The following is a 23,772-nucleotide window of genomic DNA, read 5'->3' as shown; positions in this document are numbered from 1 at the left end:
TCCAACTTTGGCTCAGGTCGTAATCTCACAGTTGGTGGGTTTGAGTCCCCCGGGGTCAGGCTCTGTGCTGATACCTCAGAGCCTGGAGCCTGCTTTGGATTCTGTGTCTCCTGCTCTCTCTGCCCTTTCCCAGCTCACGCTCTGTCTCTTTCTCATAAATAAATGAACATTTAAAAATTAAAATGCATCTCATTTGGGAGGGTAAAATTGGTGAAGGGGGTCAAAAGTTATATTATAGTTACAAACTTCTAGTTATATAATAAGTAAGTCATGGGGATGTAATGTGCAGCATGGTGACTACAATTAATAATACAATGTTGTATTACTGGAAAGTTGCTAAGAGTAGATCTTAAATGTTCTCATCACAAGAAAAATTTGCTGTAACCACCATAGCTGACAGATATTAACTAGATTTACTGTGGTGATTATTCTGCAATATATACAAATACTGAATCATGTTGTACATCTGAAACCTAATGTTATAAGTCAATTATACATCAATTTTTAAAAATGAGTCATTTAATCTTCACACAGCTATAAGGTACATATGTTTTTTTTGTTTTTTAAGATCTTATTTATTTACTTTTTAAAGTAATCTCTATACCCAACATGGGGCTTGAATCCACACCTCCAAGGTCAAGGGTCACGTGCTCGACTGACTGAGCCAGCCAGGTGCCCAGGTATTTAAAAAATTTTTTTTTTAATTTGTTCATATATATATATATTTTTTGATGTTTTTATATATTTTTGAGAGCGAGAAAGCACAAGCTCAAGAGGGACAGAGAGAGAGGGACACAGGAACCAAAGCAGGCTCCATTCTGACAGCAGAGAGCCTAGTGCAGGGCTCAAATGCACACGTGATGAGATCATGAGCTGAGCTGAAGTCAGACACTTAGCTGACTGAGCCACCCAGGCGCCCCACATGTTTATTCATTTCTTTATTTGTTTGTTTATTTTTGAGAGAGAGAGAGTATAAGCAGGAGCAGAGAGAGAGGGAACACAGAATCCAAAGCAGGCTCCAGGCTCCCAGCTGTCAGCACAGAACCCAACGCAGGGCTGGAACTCACAAACTATGAGATCATGACCTGAGCCGATGTCAGATGCTTAACCAACTGAGCCACCCAGGTGTATCTCCCACCCCAGGTACATTTTTTTACTCACCAATTATAAGTGAGTAAATGGAGGCAGATATAGACTGAACAAGGCCCACACAGCCAGTTACAAGAGCAATTTGGGAGCTTGAGATGCAACTCACTCACCCCTCCATGGGGTGCAAGGCAATAGCCCGGGGCTTCTCAAGGTTTTGCCATAGCAGCACCTTCCGATGGGCGCCATCCAGGTTCGCCACCTCAATCCTTGATGTTCCCGAGTCGGTCCAGTACAGTTTGTCATGGACCCAATCCACAGCCAGGCCCCCTGATCGAAAGAGGGAACAGGAAGTGTCAGGGATTCAGCCACGCCTCCTTTGAGCCACAGTAACAAGAGCAACATCTTACACACAAAGGCTGTTGGTTAGGTGCTGTTCTAACCATGTGACATATACTAACTTATATAATCATCACAACAATTCTACGAGCTAGATACTGAAATCCCCATGAAGATGAAGAAAGCAAGGTGCAGAGAAATCAGGTAGCTGTCCAAGGTCAAGCAATTTCCTCCTCTCAGCCAACCATATTCCACATCCTAAATCCTGGCTCCCTGACCCACACCCACCGCACTGGCTCCAGAGTTTGCAAATTGTGGCTTAGGGTTTTGCAGAGGCACTTGAGATGCTCCATAAGTGTTTGAGTCAAATGTGAGCGATACCAAATTCTAATCCACTTCACTGGCTTGTAGAATGGCCTGAGATTACTGAGTGAGCACTTGGTTTTTCTTTTTTTATTTGTAAACATTTGGATGTATCTATCTGGGTCAGACAAAATATTCTTTAAAAAAATTTTTTTTGGGGCGCCTGGGTGGCTTAGTCGGTTAAGCGTCCGACTTTCGCTTAGGTCATGATCTCGTGGTTCGTGGGTTCGAGCCCCGCGTCTGGCTCTGTGCTGACTGCCAGCTCAGAGCCTGGAGCCTGTTTCAGAGTCTGTGACTCCCTCTCTCTCTGACCCTCCCTTGCTCGCGCTGTCTCTCTCTCTCTCTCTCCTAGAAATAAATAAAACATTAAAAAAAATTTAAAAAAAATTTTTAACATTCATTTAATTCTGAGGGAGAGAGAGAGAGAGAGAGAGACAAAGCAGGAGTGGGGGAGGGTCAGAGAGAGAGGGAGACACAGAATCTGAAGCAGGCTCCAGGCTCTGAGCTGTCAGCACAGAGTTGTGGGGCTCGAACCCACAAACTCTGAGATCATGACCTGAGCCGAAGTCGGCCGCTTAACCAATTGAGCCACCCAGGTGCCCCCAAAGTATTCTTAATACTAAGCAATCAAATCAAAATTCTAAATTCAACCAAATGCTAAGACTGAGGGCACATTGTAACTGTTGCCCATAAATCTCTGATTTCAAATGACTACATTCATCAAAATGTCTCATTATTGAGCTCAGTAATGAGCAAATGTTATAAACCTGAACCCATAAAATTAATGTGTACTAACAAATGTTTTCATTTTTCTTTTTTAAGTTTATTTATTCATTTACTTTGAGAGGATTGAGGAAGAAAGAGAATCCCACCAGGGCTCCAAGCTATCAGCACTGAGCCCGATGGAGGCCTCAATCCCACAAACCATGAGATCATGACCCGAGCCTAAATCAAGAGTCGGACACTTAACCAACCGAGCCACCCAGGCGCCTCCTAACAAATGTTTTCTATACTAGAATTCCATCCAAGAATTCCCTGGAAGATGAAGATGTTCTGCTGCCCAAGGTATGCAAGCCAGCATCCTGTTCCTTCCACGGCTGCTTTGCCATGGTGTGGCTGTGCCCTTCCCTACAGGGCCTCACACCCTACCTGGGCTCTCAAGTCCTGTAGACACAACCTCCTCCACGTTGCTGCCGTTGAGGTTGGCACGGAGGATCCGGTCCAGGGTGACGTCGGACCAGAAGACGAGCTCGCGCCGGTGGTGGAAGTCGAGGGCAATGGCATTCTCCAGGTTGTTGAGCAGCAATGTGTACTCGGAGCGGTGCGGCAGCACCTGCCGGATGTCGATGCGATTGGCGAACAGCAGCACAGGCTCCGGCCCTGGGACATGGCATAGAAATCGGGCCGCCGTTGGGCTCCGAAGCTGCCCCTGACATCCATTGTCATGCACCCCCAGCTGCCTCAGCTGACGATTGGGGCCCCCTGCCCATCAGGGCACATGCAGAACTGCTGGCATTGGTGCTAGAAGACTGGGAGCTTCCAGCACATACTCTCCTACCCGCCACTCCCCAGCAGTTTTTCTTGGGGCTCAGAATGCAACTCACAGCTCCGTTTTACTGAGATGAAAAATCTGCTTCTCAGCAAACGCCCAAGTACCGGGGCACCGGGATGTCTCCACGCTCAGCCCTCTGCCCACCCAGCCGAATGCCAACACCCCTTACCCAGAGCCTTGCAGCTGCGCCGGTCGGGCCGAAGCTCGTAGCCCGCTTCACACCAGCACTGGAAGGCCCCTTCGCTGTTGGTGCAGCCCTGGCTGCAATACCCCTCCTCTGCACATTCATTCACATCTGGGAGGACCGAGCAGAGTCAGGAGATCTCTGTTCTGCCATCCTCCCACAATCCCCCCAGGCTGACTAGTTGCTTCCCGGCCCACATACCCATCTGCTTTCCAGGCCTAGTCAGAAGGCTATATAACGAGTGGTTAAGGGCTGCAAGGTCATGGAGACCTGGGTTAGGATCCCAGCTCTGCTATCACCGGCTCTGTTGCCATCAGTAAGTTCCTTAACCTCTCTGAGATTCTGTTTCCCCATCTTTGAAACAGAAGGGGCAGTCCCCACCTTCTAGGGTGAGGATGAAGTGAGGTCACGTCCTCCAGATGTTTGACCCAGAGGAAACACAGCTGCCTGTCCGCTGCCCCTGCCCAGCATCCTGCCCCTGCTCCAGGCCAGGCCCCAGCTCACCCTGGCACATGCGCCCATCCTCAGTAAGCCGGTAGCCTGTGTGGCAGGTACACTGCACCGCCCCCCGCACCATCTGGCACTTCTGGGCGCAGCCACCGTTGTTAACATTGCAGTTCTCCTCGCCCGTCCGGGGCCCTGCGCCAGCCAAGCCAGAGATGGGAGTTGAGCCCAGAATCCTCCCCCAGACAGCCAACTTGGCATTCCACCTGGACCATGAAGAACAGCTCCCGAGGCTGCAAGAATCCCTAAGGAGGATTCTCTTTGAACCACAGGGGTGGGGTTCAGCCACAAACCCGGGGCCAGGCCCGCCCACCGGGGACACTCACGGCAGTTCTGCTGTGGGCCTTCGTCACTGTTGTCACCACAGTCATTGGCCCCATTGCACAGCTTCCTCTGCCCAATGCAGCGTCCGTTCCAGCACAGGAACTGGTCTGAGGCACACTGGGGGCTTCCTAGAGAGGGAGGGAGGGCGACGGGGAGGGAGTGAGAGGCAGGTCACAGCAGGGCAGGGCTTGGGTCAACAAAAGGGATGGGAGCCTGTCATTTTCTAGGGCGAGTTGGAGACAGAGGAGACTCAAGGTGGGAGTGTCGGGGTCCAAGGCAGGAAACCGCTCAGACAGGGCTGGCTGAATGTTGACATTCATTCTCTCCCCCAGGATGCCACGGTGGGGTGGTGAGGGACATGGGGCAGAATGAGAGAGTGCGTCCCTGTGTCCAGCACCCAGCAAGGCTAGGGCGGTGGGGGATGCCAACCATGGAGAACGGTCCCTGCTCACTAGGGCCAGAGCAACAGGCCGTGTATAGGCTAGAACGTGAGAGGTTGCTGCTACGGTGGTCCAGGCCGTAAGGCTGCAGCAGGTTAACAGATGCACTTGGATTTGACACTGGTAATGAGAAGGGCAGGCAACATGAGGCCACGGGCAAGATCGGACTAAAGCATCACTGTGGCCTGACTGGAATGGCCGCAGGAACACCCTCCCTCCAGCCCTGTTCTCCAATCCAACTGTGGGTTAAGGAGCCTGGGGTACCCCCGGGGTCGCCACCTGTGTTCTCACAGTCCTCTTCATCACTGTTGTCTGCACAGTCATCCTCCCCATCACAGCGCCAGGACAGGCGGACGCAGCGGCCCGACCGACAGCGGAACTGTTCCGCTGTACACATGGAGGTGGCTGAGCAAAGCAAAGGCCCCATGAGAGGCTGGCCCCATTTTGGCCCGAAGCTCCACCCAGCCACCCCAAAATGCACTTCGTGTCAGCATCCATGCCAGTCCTCTTGTCACGGTTGTTCTGAATGGCATCTCTGTGCAAATCAGAAAAAGGCAACCTTTCCTCAAGACGCCTCACCGCCATCTGCTAGAAAACTGCCGTGATGCATGTATAAACCTATGTAATTATAGAATAGAGAAGTCTGCTGTGTGACTGGCATCCCTTTGGACACAGCGCCTCTGGGCTGTGCCCAACCTACACCACCGTACGTGACAGTCCTGTCCAATCTGTCGTTATCGACGGTGGCCGTTTTGGCTCCACAAGCCCTTTCCCGACTCCCAGCCCAGACCTCGGACACTGCCCTCACTCACTGCAGTTGCGCTCATCAGACTGGTCGTCGCAGTCCGCGTCGCCATCACAGCGCCAGCCCGCGTTGATGCACAGGCCGCTGTCACACATGAACTCCCCGGAGCGGCAGGGCTGGTGGGAGGCTGGGGAGACAGGGTAGTCTCCAGTCAATCGGTGAACACAGTGTCCACAGCAGAGCAGAAAGCCCGGCCCCAGCGCCGGGCTCCTCCGTCTCTGCCCGACAGGGACCAGGGAATCCAGACACTCCTCCCTTGAGCCTCTGCCCCAGCTGGCACTTGTGCCTTACCACCCCAGGAGCTCCTCGGGGCGTGGCAGCAGCCCTCCCTCCCCTCCCCGCCCCGCTAGCCAGAACACTCACAGCAGTCGGCCTCGTCAGACCAGTCCCCGCAGTCATCGTCCCCATCACAGTGGTAGATATCGAGGATGCAGCGGCCGTAGGCACACTGGAACTCCTCCAGGTTGCAGGGGGGCGCTGGCACTGCTGAGGCTGGAAGGCGGGCGTGGGGGAGAGGGAGGGGCGTACACTCAGGCCCGGACAGAGCAGAGGCCCGGACTCCTCCGAGAAGGCGGAAGCCGTTCAGGCAAGGAGAAAGCCGGTTTCATCCAGGAAAGCCGGTTTCATCTGGGACAGCCCTGTGAGACTCCCTTATGCTGCTTCCAGGCCCCAGGGAGACCCCCCCTCTGCACCTGGGGAAACCCACCCACCCTAGCTCGGCCATGAGGAAGTGTTTCTGAAGAGCCCGCCCTCCTGGCCCACTGTGCATGCACCCCTCAGCCCACAGCATGCCGCCTCCTGCCCCAGCCCAAGTTCTGGGGCCACTCACGACAGCTCTCCTCGTCAGAGCCATCTTTGCAGTCTGTGTCACCGTCGCAGTACCAGTGCTCAGCGATGCAGCTTCCGTCACTGCAGCGGAATTCCTTGTCAGAGCACTTGCGCATGTCTGGGGGATGCAATGGGACAGTGATCCTGCAGGAGCCAGACGGGCCACCTTCCTGTGATCCTCCCCGACTCCCACCCTCACTGCCCCTGTGGGTCTGACCCAGTCCCTGGAAGACACCATGGATTTGGTGCAGACTGTCTGGGCAAAGCCGCAGCCCTGGAGAGGTGGGGCCTTGGCTTCCTGTTCCCCCTCGTGGTTCGCAGTGCGTCAGGGGGAGGGTCTGGACTGCTCTGCCCTGCCCGCCTTCCTCCAGCTGCTCCAGATGTCGGGGCAGTTCAGGTGTGGCAGTGCTAGAGCCACTGCTGCCTTTCCCCCCCACCCCCACGGCCAGACCACCAGCAGCCACCCACCCACCTCCCCGGAGCTCGGCTCACCACACTGCTCATCACTGTTGTCCCCGCAGTCATTGTCACCATCACAGTGCCACAGGCTCCGGATGCAGTAGCCGTTCTGGCAGGGGAACTCATCCTCCTCACACTCCCGGGGAGCTGTGGGCACAGAGCAGTCAGGCTGCTGAAGACGGGGTGGGGGGCAGGGGCTGGGGGCCCAACAGAAAGCCCTACGGAACAGAGCAGTCACTTCTACACTGCCCAAAGGGATCTGAAGCAGGTGGCTGTCTCTTGGGCTCATCTAACCAAGAGGGGAGGTGAAAGGAGGGGCAAAGGGCTGAAGACCCAAGAGGTGACGTGGGCCTGGGGCATCATTTTCCAATTGAAAATCCCTTCCCCACAGAGCCTGACGGAGCCCGCCCGGCGCCCGCCACCAGCACTCACGACAGTCCTGCTCATCCGAGTCGTCCTCACAGTCGTTGTCCCCATCACACACCCAGGAGCGGCGGATGCACTTGCCATTGTCACAGTGAAAGTCAAGAGGGGAACAGGTGGGCAGCACTGAGTCCCAGGAAGAGAAGGGTACAGGGATTCAGTCTGAGGCAGGCTCCACTCGGCCAGAAAGCCTTTGCCAACACTTCTTATCCTACATCTCCTGTACGAGGCAGTCCTTCCTCACAGACTCCATGCCTGATGGAGGAGCTGAGCAGAAGCCACAGCTAAGAAGCCAGAGTATTATTAGCAAGGAACGGTGGTGAGGGGTTCACAGGGCAGGGTGGCCCAACGAACTCAAAACCACTAAGAGAAACAGGAGCAAGGAAAAAGAAGTATATGTTTTTTCTTTTTCCTCTTGTTAAATGATGATGAACACATCTGGGCTCAATTTCCAGCTCTAGAACTCATTATTTATCATGCCGAGCAAGTCAGTTACCTTCTCTGAGCTACAGGTTGTCTGACTGTACAATGGGCGTAATTATACTTGGCTCACGGAGGTCTTTTGAGATAATGCACATGACAGTGCTACATGAAAGGCGAGCCATATGTCATCACAATTAGCTGAACTGGTTAGGGTTAACAAGGTCCAGGTTGTAGTTTCAATCTTATTAGATTAATTAGTCACCTTCAGACATAGGTGCTAAGGTTGCATCCCTAAACCCAGACATCTGGCTCAGCAGTGATACTTCGATAGATCCGAGGCAGGAGGCCCTAGCCTGTTGTGCCTATATTACTATACTAGGGGAAAGGAAGGTTTAAGGAGAATATAAGATTTCCTAAAATATATATTATTAAAACAAAGATATGATTATACAGAATACTAACATAAGAAATACAGAAATAATCTGCATCCACATACAGCACACATATTAAAAAATACACAAATATGCACAAAAATACGCAAACATATATTCACATAGAGAGATCCATTTAAAGAGACTGCCTAGGGGCGTCTGGGTGGCTCAGTCGGTTGAGCGTCCGACTTCGGCTCAGATCATAATCACACGGTTCATGGGTTTGAGCCCTGTGTCGGGCTCTGTGCTGACAGCTAGCTCAGAGCCTGGAGCCTGTTTCAGATTCTGTATCTCCCTCTCTCTCTGCCCCTCCCCTGCTCATTCTCTCTCTCTCTTTCTCAGAAATAAGTAAAACCTTAAAAAAATTTAAAAAAGAGAGACTGCCTATAGTTTCAAGGGTATTTTCTTCCACACTTGTCACAGAATTTGTTTTCTTGGACATATATGCATGGAAATATAGGAAACACAGGAGGACTGGAGCCCTCTATATTGTGAAGAAACCACCCATCTGTCAATATCTGTCACCCTCACAAGAGTCCAACACTCTGTGTCTGACACAGCAAGTGCAGAGAAGGTTCATCAGACCCTCATCCCCAGGTCCCTCCCCTCTTCCACTGCTTCCCACCACCACTCCCTGGCTGGAAGAGGGAGGTGCTTACTACATCCATCCTCATCGCTGTGGTCGCCACAGTCGTTGTCTCCATCACACTGCCACTGGGCGGGGATGCAGGTACACTCGCCGAGGGCGCTCACGGCACATGTGAAGTGGCTCCGACCACAAGCACACTCGGGGCTGCTGGCTAGCCCTGTGCAGAGGGGAGAGGAACCAGTGAGGGCTCAGCTCCCACCCAACCACAGCCCATTCTAGACAGTAAAGCAGAGGAGCCCTGTCTGGGGCACTGTCACCAAGACAGCCACAGGGATACCACAGGGAGATGCAGACCACACAACCATGTCTTCTCCCTCCTCCAAGACACTAATGGCCAAGAAGATAACCTGTGACCCTGGGTTTATAAGTCCAGGTACTCCCTCTATGACAGGGATTTTTGCCCAGTACCCCCAAGACACAAGAGATAAATGATGCCACTCAGGGAGTTGGTGCCCTTGGGGAAAAGGAGCAGGGGACAGCTCGGGTGATGCTGTGAGACCTCAAGACCCTTCCCTCCAAAGCTAGGTTGAGTTATGGATGCTTTTGCATCTGGCCAGGACCAGGCCCTTGGCTGTTAGCCAGGGAGGGCAAGAACTAATGGAATTAAAATGCTGGAGCCCCTTTTGGAATAGGAAACCCACACAGGGGAGCAGGAAGCAACACAGGCTGTTGTGAGTCTCCAGGTCAGAGCTCACCTATAAGGAGGATGACCAGAAGAAGTGGGGCTCCAGGGGGAGGGGACCAGTCAGAGCCTTCCTGTCTGTGGGACAGGCTATCGCCTCAGCCTTGAGGAAGGATGGCAGAAGCAGCCCCTCCCCCCTCCTCAGCAGCACGCAGCTGGTCTTCCCTATTGAGCATCAAGCTATCTGCTTGGCCAAGTCCCATGACCGGCTGCTGTGCCCCCTCCCCAGCATGCCCAGCAGGATGCCCTGGGATGGCGTGTGAATGGCTCAGTGCCCCTGCTCCAGCCTCAGCTGGAACAAAGGGTTCTGCCAGGGTCACTCTTCCCCCCTCCCCACATTCATCTAACCCGCTGCGCTGCTGCAGCTGGGAAAGAAGGGGGCCACTGCTCATTGCTCATCTCTCCCCCTTGCTTTCTTCTCCCCTTCCTCCCCTTAGCTGGGCTCTGCCCTTAGGCTGGATGGGAACAGGGAAGGATTTAAGGCTCAGAATGAAAGGGTGTACTGTCATCCCTCCCCACCCCCAGAAGCAAGGAAAGAGCCCTGGAGCCCTCCCTCTCCACTTCAACCTCCAAGGGTAAGTGTGAGCATAAGGCTTGGGTTCCTAACCTGCAGATGGATGGATGGATAGATGGATGGATGGATGGGTGGGTGGATGGATGGAGGGATGGATGGATGGATGGATGGATGGATGGATGGATGGATGGATGGATGGGTAGATGCATGGATGGATGGGTAGATGCATGGATGGATGGGTAGATGGATGGACAGAGGAGTAGATGGCTGGCATTTGGGACCAGTGAACTGTTGAAACTATAGGCAAAATGTACATTCTGGAGTAATTCTGGACCACAGATTTTACCAGATCCTCAAATAAGACCCCCCATCCCCCACTGCAAGCTAAGGGAATCAGCTGCCCTAGAAAAGATGCCAGATTTCCTATGGAAAACAAAGGTGCAGCATCTCTGTACTTGACAGGAAGCCTTTAATCCAAGTCCAGGGTTCCTGTCTGTCCAGGTCTCTCTGCAAGTGCACAACAGAGCTTCTTCTCCAGGGAAGCACTAAAGACCCAGCTACCCCAGCCCTAGCCTCTTGGGTCTATTCTGAAAGCACCAAGAAAGGAAGGGGCTTTTTTCACTCAGATCCTGAGCAACTTTTGGAGTGTGACCAGCTCATCACAGCTATAGGCACCACTTTCAGGAACTCTGGCTGGATGAAACCACAAAGACTAAATATTCCAAAGGACTCCATTCAGTGGACCTCCCAACACGCAGATCCCCTTCGCAGGGAAGGATGGTGAAGAGGAAGGATAAGACTAACTCAGTTGTTCTCAACCAGGGACAGTTGTTTTCACCCCCACCCCCACCCTGGGAGTGCGTGTGGTATTTGGCAATGTGTGGAGACATTTTTGGTTGTCGTGCCTGGTGGTACTTCTGGCATCTAGTGGGTAGAAGCCAGGGATGCTGCCAGATATCCTACAATGTACAGGGCAGGCTGCCACACTAACGACACCCTCCGGCCCCAAATGTCAATAGAAGTTAAGAACACAGCAGGGAGCAGAGCTGCCCCAACGTGGAGTTCAGGGCAAGGGGGTGATGACAGCAGAGAGGATGAAGGGGTCTGGGGGGAGGGGAGAGGAAGAAGCCATGGACCTGGGGCGACAGGCTGGGTTCCACCGACCAGCTGTGTGACCCTGTACAGGTCACTTAGCTCCCCGAGCCTCCATTTCCTCATTTGTGAAAAGGCCACAAGGATTAGAGCAGACAATAAACTGAATGGACCTAACCTCGTGCCCTGGCACACCAAAGATGCTCAATAAATGCAGGCTGGGGGTGTGAGATGTGGGAGATGCAGGGGCTAAATTTTTCCAAAAGACCTTGATTTTGAAAACTCAAGCGCCAGCATCAGAAGATCAAGAATAACAGTATTGTGGGGCGCCTGGGTGGCTCAGTTGGTTAAGTGGGCGACTTCAGTCAGGTCATGATCTTGTGGTTTGTGGGTTTGAGCCCCGCGTCCGGTTCTGTGCCGACAGCTCAGAGCCTGGAGCCTGCTTCAAATTCTGCGTCTCCCTCTCTCTATGCCCTCCCCCTGCTCACTCTCTGTCTCTGTCTCTCAAAAATAAATAAACATTAAAAAAAAAAAAAAGAATAGCAGTATCCTGGTGTTGTGTACAAGTCAAAAAGAATACTAAAGGTAGAGTAGCCTTCAGTCCTCGGTTGATTTTTTTTTTTTAGGGCCCCACCCCCCGCCTTTGGCTCAGTGATAAAAGAAGTCCGGGCTTTCCCCCAGCAGACTTCAGGAACAAAGCATTCCATCGGGTGGGCATCAAGTTAGTTGCAGGCGGCTGAAGAGCCACGACTTCCTGCATGTCAGAGCAACATCTGAACGTCAGCACGTGAAGGTCAGGCAGCCACCACCAGGCAGACCCTTGGCTTGGGCTTTCATACGGTAAACAGACACACCAAACTCCAGAAAGCCAGCTCTCTGGACAACTGCTGCCCCTGGGGAGTCCCGGAGGTGGAATTCTGCCTTTTCACTCAAGTCCTGGCTGTGAGCAGAAAGGACAGCTTTTTAACCCTGTTCTACAAAAAGAATGGTGAGTGAAGAAAGGAAACAAATGAGTCAGGGGTGGCACAGGCAGGCTTCACTTTGGAAAGTGTGAAGTTAGAGTACTCAATAGCTTCTGGCCTTGAAAGCTGTTTACAGCCACACTCCCTCAGCCTTTAGGGACTCGGGCCTTTTGACCTAACACAACTCAACAATGAAAAGATCTTTCCCCAAGTGTTCCCTCCCCCTTGATAGGCAGGTCGTCCAGCTTTGGGGATACATGTGAATGTGCTCACGATGTGTGTGAAATCCCACTCACACCTCAACCTTCCTTGCCTCAGCCACCTTACCAATTACTCACTGCTTTCTTTTGAAGGAGAGAAGGGAAACATCCATTTGTTATACCAGGTACAGTGTTATCATTGCAGTAAAGAGAATAGATTCTGGAGTCAGAGAGACTAGAGTTCAAATCCTGTTTCTACCGCCAACTCTACAACTTTCACTAAGCTGCTTAAGGTCTCTGAGCCTCTGTTTCCTCATCCATAAAATGGGAATCCATGCAAACTGCTTATTAGCACAGGACTTGTACATGACAAAAGATTCACAATAGTACAACCATCATTTCCTGAGTATGTACTTACCAGGCGCTTTTCAAATAATTTTCTAAGTGCTTTTCATACGCTACATCATTGAATGCTCTCAACAACCCTGGAAGGTGACACAGAGAAGTGAAGTCTGCTATTAGGTCACACCGGTACTAAGGGTTGAAGCCAGCACTCACAGCCAGGCAGACTGATCCCAGGGCCTCTGCTCTTAATCACTTCATTACACTGCCTCCCAATAAGTGGTATTGCTATTATGAGAATTCCCAAAACACTGAGGTCAAAAAGGGGAATTTATAACACTGAGGCTTCTGAATCCCTCTCCTTTACACAGTCTCAATTAGCAAATACACAGTGAGTTTATGGATCTCAAGCAGTGACCTTTCCTTCTGGTTACTGCTCAGGCTAAAGACCAATGTCTCTTGCCCTAAGGTAAAGTAGTGAAACAGGGACAGTCTGGAGCCCCAGCCCTTCGAACCAGTGCCTCAGTGTTGTGTTGGTCCAGAAAGGAACAGGGCTTCCAACAACAAAGAATTCTATTTTGCAGTTACCCTTTAGAGATCGCAAGCTGCTTTTGCATACACGCTAGCATTCACCTCTAATCACTGCAAGAACCCTAAGTAGTTACTGCAGGCCCCACTTAAGAGGTGAGGCCATCTGCTTTGGCCAAGGTCATGGGGTAAGTAGGGCAGCTGGGATGGCGGCCCCATTCTTACCCTTAGACCAGTATTCTTTTAATGTGCCTTCAGAATCTGGACTTTCAACCAGCTTCCCAGCTGACACTGATGCATACTCAAGGTTAGAGAGGCATGGTTCTCCACCATCCCATAGAACACTCAACTGAAGGGGGACCACACCTGTCACGTAGAGGTGGACAGTGACTATACACAGCTACAGAGCAGCTTTTTCAAGTTGAACCAGACGTGAGAAGGCTGAAGGAGTGTCCTGTGAGTGCTGGGATGGGCCGGCTACCCGCAGGGAAGGGATTACAACAGAAAGGGAAGAACCATCATTCATATCAGAGAAGGGTTCTTATAACACACCAGAGCTCTCCTCTCTCCTCCTGTCCATTGGTGGCAACGGTGAGGATATAAACCTTATTTAATGAAGACACCTTATTTGAAATGATCCTAAACTACACCCAGGCCAATCAAGGGACCGGTCCATTGATTTCAGTTTCTTGGGCAGTGGGCAGTGTCTGTCACTGAAAGTATGCCCATGTAAGCAAGACAAAAATGGCATAACTAAAAGGGGTGGCAGCAAGGGGCCACTTAGAAATGGATCAGGGCGCCTGGGTGGCTAAGTCGGTTAAGTGTCTGACTTCGGATCAGGTCATGATCTCACAGCTTGTGGGTTCGAGCCCCGCATCGGGCTCTGTGCTGACAGCTAGCTCAGAGCCTGGAGCCTGCTTCGGATTCTGTGTCTCCCATTCTCTCTGACCCTGCCCTGCTTTCTCTCTCTCTCTCTCTCTCTCTCTCTCTCTCAGAAATAAATAAAAATATTAAAAAATTAAAAAAAAAAAAAAAGAAATGGATCTCATCTCATCCACGAGACACCTGGAATCAGGAGAACTCTGAGAGCCTAGAAAACAGTCCCTGTTTCAAAGGACAGGGCGACAGGGCTTGCACAGAAAACATCAGAACCAACACCAAAAAAGGTAAACGGTTGGTAGAAGGAGGCCAGGAAATGAACCCTTTCCTGATGCTGCCCCACCCATGTGGCCCCAGATGAATTGAAAGCCCCTGGTCTGTGCTCCAGAGGACTTTGTGCCTCCTCTTACGGTAGCATTTAGCCCACTGCGGGATCACTGTTCATTTAACAGGCCATAAGCCTCCTGGCAGGTGGAACTGTATAACACAGAGCTTTGTCTTTGTATTTGCCGTGCATAGTTCAATGCTTGGTATGTGGTAGCTGATCAATACAAGTTTGTAGAATGAATGAATGAATGATATATTCCTTTGGAGTCAAAGGAAAAGAGAGGTCCAGAATATGAGAAATAAAAGTAGTTATTTTCTGCCTAATCTTTACTGAAGAAAATAGGAATCTTCTTTTTAAGGTGGCATCCTAGTCTTATCCAGGTCAAGTTCACTCCCTTCTCCAACAAGAGTTCCTTTCACTTGCTGACAGGCTATGAATCTACTTAGTTCTGTCCCCAAAAGCCCTAGAGGCCAGCCTCATCTAGTTTGAAAATCTACCAAGTGAAGTCTTCTCCTAGTGGGCCGCCTCCGTAAGGGGTAGCATCAGACACAATTACTGGTCCCATCAAGTTTAGCCCTCTCTTGCCATTATTAACCATGGAAAAGAAGTTCTTAATGGTCAACCTCCAAAGTTATGAGGCGGAGAACATAATGTTAAGAGCACAGGAACAAAAACTAAGCTAGTTCCTGGCTGTCTGAGGCGGGGCAAATTATTTAAATCTCTTTAAACCTTTCTTATCAGGAAAATCAGGATAAGAATAGCCCCTATGTCACATGGACATTATAAGAATTAATTAACTCATAAAAAGCATTTAGCATAATGCCTGGCACGCACTCAGCTCTGGGTAAACCATAGCTCTTGCTATTACTATGTGATGGAATTTGACTCACCCAGAACTCTCTCATCCAGCCACCCCACGTTTAAGCCCTTCTATTTCAGGGCTGGAGATCTCTTAAAGCCTTACTGTGGGCCAAGCTACAGTGCCAGCCCCAAGGGTTAAGCTGGTGGTGTGAATGATCACAGGAAGAGGTACACACGAATACCGTGGCAAGAGTCCTGCATTATTATTGACTTTCTCTGGAGGAGCTCGAGGAGTACAGTGTTCTTCATCTTTGCCTCGTTTATCATCGACCAATTCCTAAGAGGCAAGTATATGAAAGAACATTCAGAACCTAAACCACAGAGCAATTCAGAGATGAATTAGCTTCCTCTACTGTAACCGGGGGGCAGTAAGAGCACCTATTTCACAGGGTTGCTGGGAGATTTAAATGAAATAATACACGTGAAGTGCATGGTAAGCAGCTATTACTATTGTTAATCCCATCATCTTCATCTAGATGTCTCCTTTCTCTCAACCCTGTAATGTAGCAATGATACCAGGCTATCTCCATCCAGGTCCTCAAAAGTCTACTTACCGTGCCCCGCAGCTCAGTCAACAGATCTCACAAATTCAGCAGGCCTTGAATGTGGCTGTGCTCTGTGAGGGGGCTGCTCAAAATACTGCCTTCCTCTCCCCCTACCTCTCAAAACACAAGGCCCACACAATAACACATGGCTTCACAGGAGCAACAAACCTCCTCTCCACCTGGGAGCTTTTTAAAGCCTCCCTCCATCAAAGCACAGAAAAGTAATTCTTTATGAATTAAGATTCCATGAGGAGCTGAAGACTGCAAACAGAAAAGTCAATCTAAGATAAAATATAGATAGTCTCAATCCAGATGTTTCTTATTTTTTAAATGTTTTTATTTATTTCTGAGAGAGAGAGAGACAGCGTGAGCAGGGGAGGGTCAGAGAGAGAGGGAGACACAGAATCCGAAACAGACTCCAGGCTCGGAGCTGGCTGTCAGCACAGGGCCCGAGGTGAGGCTCGAACCCACGAACCGTGAGATCATGACCTGAGCCAAAGTTGGACGCCCAACCAACTGAGCCACCCATGTGCCCCAAACCAGTTCTTTTTTAATACCCTGGATATAAAATATTCCATACTAAGGGGCAGTATGGGTTAGAAGCTTAACAGCTTAGGCTCTGGGTTCAAATCCCGGGTCCGTTACTCACTAGCTGTGTGACATTAACAGCTCTGAACCTTAGTTTTGCATCTGTAGGAAAGGAACCTAACTGTACCTACCTCATAAGGACACTGTGAGTGGTAAATGTGATAAGACATGGTAAACACCGCAGTGCCAGGGATACAGCAAAAGCTTTTAAAATGTTAAACTGCCCCAGAAGCGCCTTCGTATTATTTAGACCACATGTCCCAGTTTGTGATGTAAAAATGGTTACCAGCGATTATTCCCTGAAGAGCACAAATTCTTATTTGGGGGAGGGAGATTTTAGAATCATTCACTTTGACTGCCTCTTTGTGCCTATAGTTGAAACTTCTTGTTTAAAAGGCCTGAGGTGTGGGAGGGTTGGGGGAGTGGGAAGAGGTAAAGGGAACTCCCCTTTCTTACTTGCTAGGCTTATGGATATTATAACCTGGCATCTGTATTTGGTTTCCAGAAGGCTCTAGTCGACCCAACACAGAATCTATCTCTTGTCCTCGTCCACACCCAAAAGGTGGTGGCGATCGGGTTCCTAAGGCTGGGGCCAACTAAGGGAACATTTGGAGCGCTTTCCCCACCCCCGCCCTGTATTCCTGGCAGGAAATGGAGCTGCAGAGCCTGGAGAGGCACTTACAATCTCCAAGCTTTATTTCACGTGCTAATCAGGTGTCTCTCCCAGTATCCTACTCCTTACCTGCCCACGAGCAGACACCGACACAGGGAGAGGTTCCCTCTCCTCCAAAAAGGCTCTGCCTAGAGCCCAGGAGCTTCCTGGCCCCAGAAAAGCCTCTGGTGATAAATTATGCAGCAGCACCTTTGTGTCGCTGCCTCCCAGCCAGATGGGAGGTTTGCTCCCAGTCTTTTGTTTCCGGCTTTGCTCGCAGCTCAGATCCTTGGCTCCGTGCAGAGGTGAGGCGGGGAGCTCCCGTAGGCCAAGTCAGGGCTTGCAGCAAGTCCCAGCGAGGCTTTCCCCAGCTGGGTCTCAGGCGGGGCCCTTCCCTGTCTCACTCTGACCCAAATGAGCAAGGGAATGAGTGTGAGGGACGCTTACAGTCCATGCACTCAGCAACGGCAATGCCTAAGTGCAGTGAAAGAATGAAGTCTGCTTGAAAGGGCAGAAGAGGTGCCCAAGGGCACCTAAGATGTTTGCTTCTTGCTAAATCAAAAACGCAGAACAGAAAATGGAGTCAAACGACTGCCAGGAAGGCCAGCAAATCAGCTCTTCTTAACGGCTGCTCTTGGTTACGGTCAACTTTCCGCAGCCCCCAAAAACATGACATCACTGGCACCAACTTAAAAGGAAGAAACAAAGAGACAACAGGGGTCAAACTTTGGGGTGGAGGAGCTGGGGGCTGGAGGCGACTCATGGGCTTGAGACCCGCATCAATTATCCCTGCATTCTGACAGGATTCCTGATTGAAGACAGTAGTCATGAAGGAAGGCGGCTCTGCAACAGCCCCGCCCCCAAATTGGGGCAATTACTACCTTATGAGCTCTGGGGCCTGACTCCTTTCCCAGGCCAGTGGGAGGGAGAGCTTGGAATTCTAAACTGTTCCAGCTACAAGAGACCCCAGCCAGCACCTCTCACCCCAGGTCATGGCAACCTTAGAGTGAGGTGCCTGGCCACATCCCTGACCGCAAGCTTTTAACAAGGAAGCTCCCCGAAGAAAACTCCATCTCCTAGGACCTCTCCCAGGAGAATTAAGGTGGTGTGGGCTCCCTAGACTCATGATATAGCTTAACAGATCTCTTTTTCGGAAGTGTGGACAGGAGGCAACTATGCTTAGGTTTCATTAGGTTTTCAAGGAGGGGGCGGGAGGGGGAGTGGGAAGAAGGGGCAAGATCTTTAAAAGAGAAAAGCAAAAAACCTGCTGAAATGAATGATGGCTAAGCTTCCATTTCGACACATGACACTGTAGTTAGAGTAATGATTTGTTTACCTGTCTCCCATAGTCTAGAGGAAAGAACCATCTCTAATCTACTTATGCAGCCTTGCTAACAAACAGCTAACATTTTATCCAAGCCTGTAGAACAGTCTGTGCTGAATGGTTTGAATATACTCTTATTTAATTTTTATAATAGTGTCACATGACAATTTATTATTACTCCAGCTCTGCCCCACCCCCCATTTACAGGTAAGAACCCTGAAGTTCAGGGAGATTAAGTGTTTTACACCGGGTCACCAAGAAGCGTTAAAGCGAAGATTTAAGCCCAGGTGTGCCAGTGCTTATTCATCACTCAACTATGTATGTGGTGATTAAGAATAGTGCTTGGCAAATGTGTGTTTGCTGAATGAATGAACAAATGAATGGGTGCAGAACCCAGTTTAGGGAATGCTCCTGAATGTATTTGGGAGAAAGAACCTGACCCTATCAGCTCTAAACTGGATGGAGAGCAGCAACCACAGACATCCATCAGAGCTATTTATAGGGCCAAACCTGGGCTCTGCCAGCCAACTAGTCAGCGGGAAGTCTTTCCTGGGACACTGAATCCCACCATGCTGAGAAGGGGAGAAGAGCTTCTGATGCTGAAGATGAAATGGTAATCCAGACACAGTCTGGGGCCCAGATGGCCCACGCCTAGGCAACTGTGGTAAAAGGATTCATCAAGGAAGGTAGAGATTGTGGCTGGAACAGGCTAACAGACCTAGTTGCCAAGGGCATGGAACTGTCTCACAATTATGAGTTGTGCCCAATCATTCAAGAAGACAAGTCTTCTTCACATAGTCCCTGAAATTCCTTATTCAAGAAGTCCCTAGTATTGCTCTTCTCTTCCAAGGAGAAACAATATAGCCAATCCTTCCAACTTTTCTTCTTCTTCGGGATTAAGATTAACAATCAGTAGAAAGAGTCAGCAAAGACCTATCAGATACCCCGTCCTCTGTGACCTTCTGTGTTCTCTGCTGGCCCAGACGATGGACATGCCCAACGTGTTCTGTATCAGACACAGCCAGACTGGTTCCCTTGCAGCTGTCATTCTTAATACCATGTGCCAGTCCCAAAGATGTTATCTGATATTCAACAGGGGACAGAAGAGGAAATCCAAAATCAGTGACAAGCCAAGCATCTTTCACAAGTTCAATGAGATGAGGGACAAGGTCAACTAAGCACCATGACCACAGATAGATGGAAAGGAGACCAGTCTCAGCTCTACTTCTTTGTACTGAATCTCAGAAACAGCCTTCTATCTACCTAAGCAGCAGGCAGAATTTTCAGCTTTTTGCTTACCTGGAAGAGACTTCCATGGCAAACATGGTTTCCATTCTTCCAATGGTGGTAGACTGCCTGAGGGCTCACCTCAACGGTCAGGAGAAAGATACCCAGGGCTATCACCAGCAATTAAGTTTCCTTTTAAAATCTTTAGGGTTGGAGTATTACCCCAACCTGTTTAGCTCAGGCCAAACACATAGTCTCTAGGAAAAGCCCACAGGACTGGCAATATCCAAAAAAGCACCTTAAACCTTAGTGTCTTGAATCCACTCCTAGCTGTGGTCATTGACCTACTACAAAACACTGTCTTTTCCAGAAGCCCCTGCAACATCACCTTAGGGACCCTCTTGGTAATATTTCTGGTTGAGCAACTGTTCAGTGTCACTGATGAGCCATGAATCTATCCCCTCTCCTACCTCCCCCAGACTTCCAAGGATGGTTCAGTGTTAGGCTAGGGGAAGTTTATATCTTCATACCACTGAGAGTCCTTATGCATGTGCACAGAAAGTCTCCCATGCTCAGAAGTTTCTGTTAAACTTTTTGTCCTTAAAAAGAACCCAAAAGAGCTATCAAGTACCCTCCCAGCCCTTTTCTGCGAAGCATTAAATGTACACAATTTTCTACCCCCCTTCTCGATGCAGATGTAGTGTATGCAGTTTTGACAGCTCTGGAGCAATAAAATTCTGTTGGCTAGTCTCAGCCCAGAACCTTCCAGCTCCCCTTTCCCTGGGGCAGAAGGCGACAATCTCCTCGTAGGTTTTGTTGGTATCCGTTTTAGACTTTTTTTTTCTTTTCCTTTTTTCCCCAGTGCCTTGCCATTTCCCTTGATCTTTTTCAAAACTTCCTCCAGGGGGCCGAGAGGAAAGTTCCATCCCCTTCTCTCGCAGCCCGAAGGGGGAAACCCCCCAAAAAGCATAGCTGTCCCTTTAAGGGGCCCATGTGGTGGGAAGAGCAGCTACATTCCTACCCCAGTAGGGCCGCTGTCCCGACACGCCAAAGAGGCTACAAATAACCTTCTAGGAGAGAGCCCGGGAGGGGGAGAGCACAGTGCGAGCAGGAACGTGGCTCGGCCAGGCTACTACGCGGAGAGGAAGAGCGGAGAGCAGAGAGAAAGAGCTTAGTGGGCGTTAGAGAGGGCACGGAAAAAGTCGCTTAAAACCCAAGGTAGTTTAAATAACAGACACGAGAACTCTGTTTTGGATTTGGGAGGTAAACCAATCTTTAAAACGAGTGCCCAGGCATCTCCACGCCCTGCTAGGCAAGTTCCGAAATCTGCACGGTTTCCACACGAGCTCCCGGACGCTAAAGAAAGAATCGGTGCAGGCAGGGCCAGGGTCTAGAGACCCCTCCAATCCGAGCCCCACACCCTCATCCGGGCTGCGAGACTGAGAAAATTCGGATCCCCCCCCCCCCCCCCCCGCGCCGGGTTGAATAGGGTTGGGGTTCAAAGATCAAAGTTCTTTGATCTTTGGGCACAAACTAGAGGCAGCTGCTAAATCACGGGGTACACCCATAGTGCTTCGGAGGCTGCGGAGAAACAGATTCCACCGCAGCCCTGATCACACAGAACAGTTGCGCACGGGCACCAAACAAGTTATTAATAAGGAGCAGATGAAGCAGCAGTTCTGCCGCTATCCGTCCAGCTCCCCCGAGGGTCACTGCGCGGACCGGGAGGATGCCGTCTGATGTTCGGTGATATCCGCCCCCCCCGCCCCCCACTACCCCGGCCAGGACGGATCTGCGGGAGCCTTCCAGCAGTTTCTTCCCTGTGTCCCATCTCTGCCCCTTTTCCAGCCCGGTTTCCCCCCGCTCTCCCCCACCGGGAAGGATCCAGGGCAGGAAGCTGATTGGTCGCAGCCAGAAGAGGGAACACAAAACACCACTAAGGGGAGATGCTGCGAGCAAGCAGTACCCGAAGACCCTCGGTGGGAGCAAGGTCTGGAGTCCGAGGAACTGTTCCCCGAACAGAGGAATCCCCAGAGCCCAAGCATTCCGATTCCCCTGGAGTCCCCGCTCTGCAATCCGCCCGAGACACCCGGCCCCTGCAAGCAGGGGTTTTTACAATTTATGTTTAGCAACCATCCTTCCCCGCCTCCCTTTCTTCGCACACATTCATTCGCACCAAGGTCACAGAGACCGTATCTGAACCAGAGAGGGAAGCAGCCCCCAGCTCTTCAAACAGCGGCCAGGGCAGACGAGCGGGCGCCTCGGATCTTCCCCGAGCCCGGCCCGGATCCGAGCCGGGGAGCTCCTCCACCGCCGACCCTGTCCGGCTGGAAGGGCTGGGGGAGCTGCTGCTTCCCTCCCCCGCAAGCACGCTCAGAGCTACCGCTTGGAGTGAGCGCGCGGGGTCTCAGGCCCCAGCCCGCACCGCCCGGCTCTCGGGAGGGGAGTCCTGCAGCGGCCGGACCCGCGGACAAACTTTCCCGGCGGGCCGGGCGGCGCGGGCGCGGCGGCGCCGCTTACCGTGTGCGCAGAGCAGGGCGCCAAGCAGCAGCGCGCCCCACGGCCGCCTCATGGTGCCGCGGCCGCCGCCGGCGCTCCCTGCCGGCCGGGGGTCCCGTCGGCTCCCGCGGGACCGCGCGGGGGAGGGAGTCGGCGCAGGGTCCCGAAGGGGAAGCGTCCCGGTCCGCGGCGGCGGGCGCGCCGAGCAAGTCGCCCTCCGGCCGCTGCTGCCTCCAGTGCAAGCCGGAGCCGAAGCCGCCCCGCCAGGGGACCGGGAGGGGGTGTCCCGGGCCCGGCCGCCCCGCCCCCCGCGCCGCAGCCCCCGCCGCAGCCTCCGCGCCTGGTCCCGCCCCCAGAGCGGGGCCGGCCCCTTCCCGCCCTCGGCCCTCGCCCCCCCCTCCGGTCCCCGGGCCCCCACCCGCCAGCGCCTCCTGAGCTTGCCTCGCTGCTCTTCAGGCCGCCCCCTCATTCCTAGTCCTCGAGGGAGCCCCCCCTCCGTGTCCCCATTACTACTGCTCAAATGTCCCTAACAAAAAAAAAAAAAAAAAACTATCCCAGTGGCAACTTTCGATCCCTCTCGCTCTACTCTGTGCCAGAGAGGAGCACCCGGGCTGACCCGAGTCGCCTGGACGTGACCCCAGCCCCCCTACCAGCCCCGTGTCCAGACTTTATTGATGTCTCAGAATACGCAAGGCTTGCTAATGCATAATCCTCTAGGTCTTTATTAACATCAAACAAGGGACATCAGGGGGCCTGAAGTGCTGTATCTTAACTAGCATTCTCACTGTCAAAATTCCTTTCCTGAGATTTTCTTCTTGCTCCACCCCCACCCCGGTCTAGGCAGCGTTGTGTTAGGGCTAAATAATTCCACGACCTCCCCTTTTCATTTACTCATTTCCTGAGGTGGTTGTCTGGGTCCTGTGGCCTCAGTTCAGACGTCCAGAATTGGCCTAGACATAGTTCCTCCTCGCTGTCTTTGTAAATCAGCGTTGTTAGCCTCTTGACCTTCTTTGACTTTCTGATCCTGGCAAGGATGGAAGGGAGTAAGGAAGTAAGTCTTGTAGTTGCACTTTCACAGGGACCTCAGCCTCCTCCAGTCTTCTCAGCAGTATTTAACTTTTGGGTTACTACAGAAAGTTGTAAACTCTCTTGTCTTAGCTTCAGGCTCTATCCTCTCCCCAAAGCAGATTAATGATGTGGGTTATTATTAACGTGTCTTGGTTGAATCTTGTCTTGTTACTTTTGTCCAAGCCCCTAACTTCCTTAGGGTCTTATGTATCAATTTTCCCTCCAAGCTGGTATGTCGACATTTCCGGTATTGGATCCTCTGTGATCTCATTAAACCACTTTTCTCTTACTAGTAAACAGAGTCAGGAAGCCCCAAATGCCCAATGTTAGCTGAGGGGAAAGTAATTTGGTATAGTGCAAAAGTGGCTATTAGGAGATTTCTCCAATGGATAAGTTTGACATTTCATCCGTGCTTGTTTTCAATTTTTCAAGGGCTTTCGCTTCAAATTAGCATCTTTGACCAAAGCTAACGTTAGCTTTGCAACAGCAACAACAATGACAAAGTGAAGTGTTAAGACCTTTAGTCAGTACTTCTCTATACTGTTCTGCCTGAAATTTTTACACAGCTGAAATGTGGTTGAACTAGCATCACCATAGTAACTAATACTGGGGCATTTTCTCTCTGTGTAGTTCTTCTTGCTGACTGAAGGCGGCAGTCGAGTCAGGTCAGG

At 51.2% G+C, this 23,772-nt stretch overlaps 1 protein-coding gene across 1 annotated transcript in view; it reads right to left on the bottom strand.

The window, feature by feature from the left end:
- Nucleotides 1–22,247, bottom strand: part of LRP4 (LDL receptor related protein 4) — a 52,299-nt gene extending 30,052 nt beyond the window's left edge. Inside the window, exons 1-13 of the mRNA XM_039226758.1 lie at nucleotides 22,055–22,247; nucleotides 8,821–8,967; nucleotides 7,317–7,433; nucleotides 6,918–7,031; nucleotides 6,427–6,543; nucleotides 5,961–6,089; nucleotides 5,605–5,724; nucleotides 5,072–5,197; nucleotides 4,355–4,480; nucleotides 4,029–4,163; nucleotides 3,510–3,635; nucleotides 2,938–3,168; nucleotides 1,260–1,416 (exon numbers count right to left, since the gene is read on the bottom strand). Coding sequence (XP_039082689.1) covers nucleotides 1,260–1,416; nucleotides 2,938–3,168; nucleotides 3,510–3,635; nucleotides 4,029–4,163; nucleotides 4,355–4,480; nucleotides 5,072–5,197; nucleotides 5,605–5,724; nucleotides 5,961–6,089; nucleotides 6,427–6,543; nucleotides 6,918–7,031; nucleotides 7,317–7,433; nucleotides 8,821–8,967; nucleotides 22,055–22,106 — 1,697 coding nt within the window. The 5' untranslated portion in view covers nucleotides 22,107–22,247. The remainder of the gene's footprint in view (nucleotides 1–1,259; nucleotides 1,417–2,937; nucleotides 3,169–3,509; nucleotides 3,636–4,028; nucleotides 4,164–4,354; nucleotides 4,481–5,071; nucleotides 5,198–5,604; nucleotides 5,725–5,960; nucleotides 6,090–6,426; nucleotides 6,544–6,917; nucleotides 7,032–7,316; nucleotides 7,434–8,820; nucleotides 8,968–22,054) is intronic.
- Between the last annotated feature and the right edge of the window lie 1,525 nt (nucleotides 22,248–23,772).

The sequence above is a fragment of the Hyaena hyaena genome, unplaced genomic scaffold (assembly GCF_003009895.1).
Source record: "Hyaena hyaena isolate Hyena2069 unplaced genomic scaffold, ASM300989v1 scaffold_23, whole genome shotgun sequence".
Classification (NCBI taxonomy): domain Eukaryota; kingdom Metazoa; phylum Chordata; class Mammalia; order Carnivora; family Hyaenidae; genus Hyaena; species Hyaena hyaena.
The sequence above is the reverse complement of the archived record's forward strand: the minus strand, read 5'-3'. Positions and strand labels throughout refer to the sequence as shown.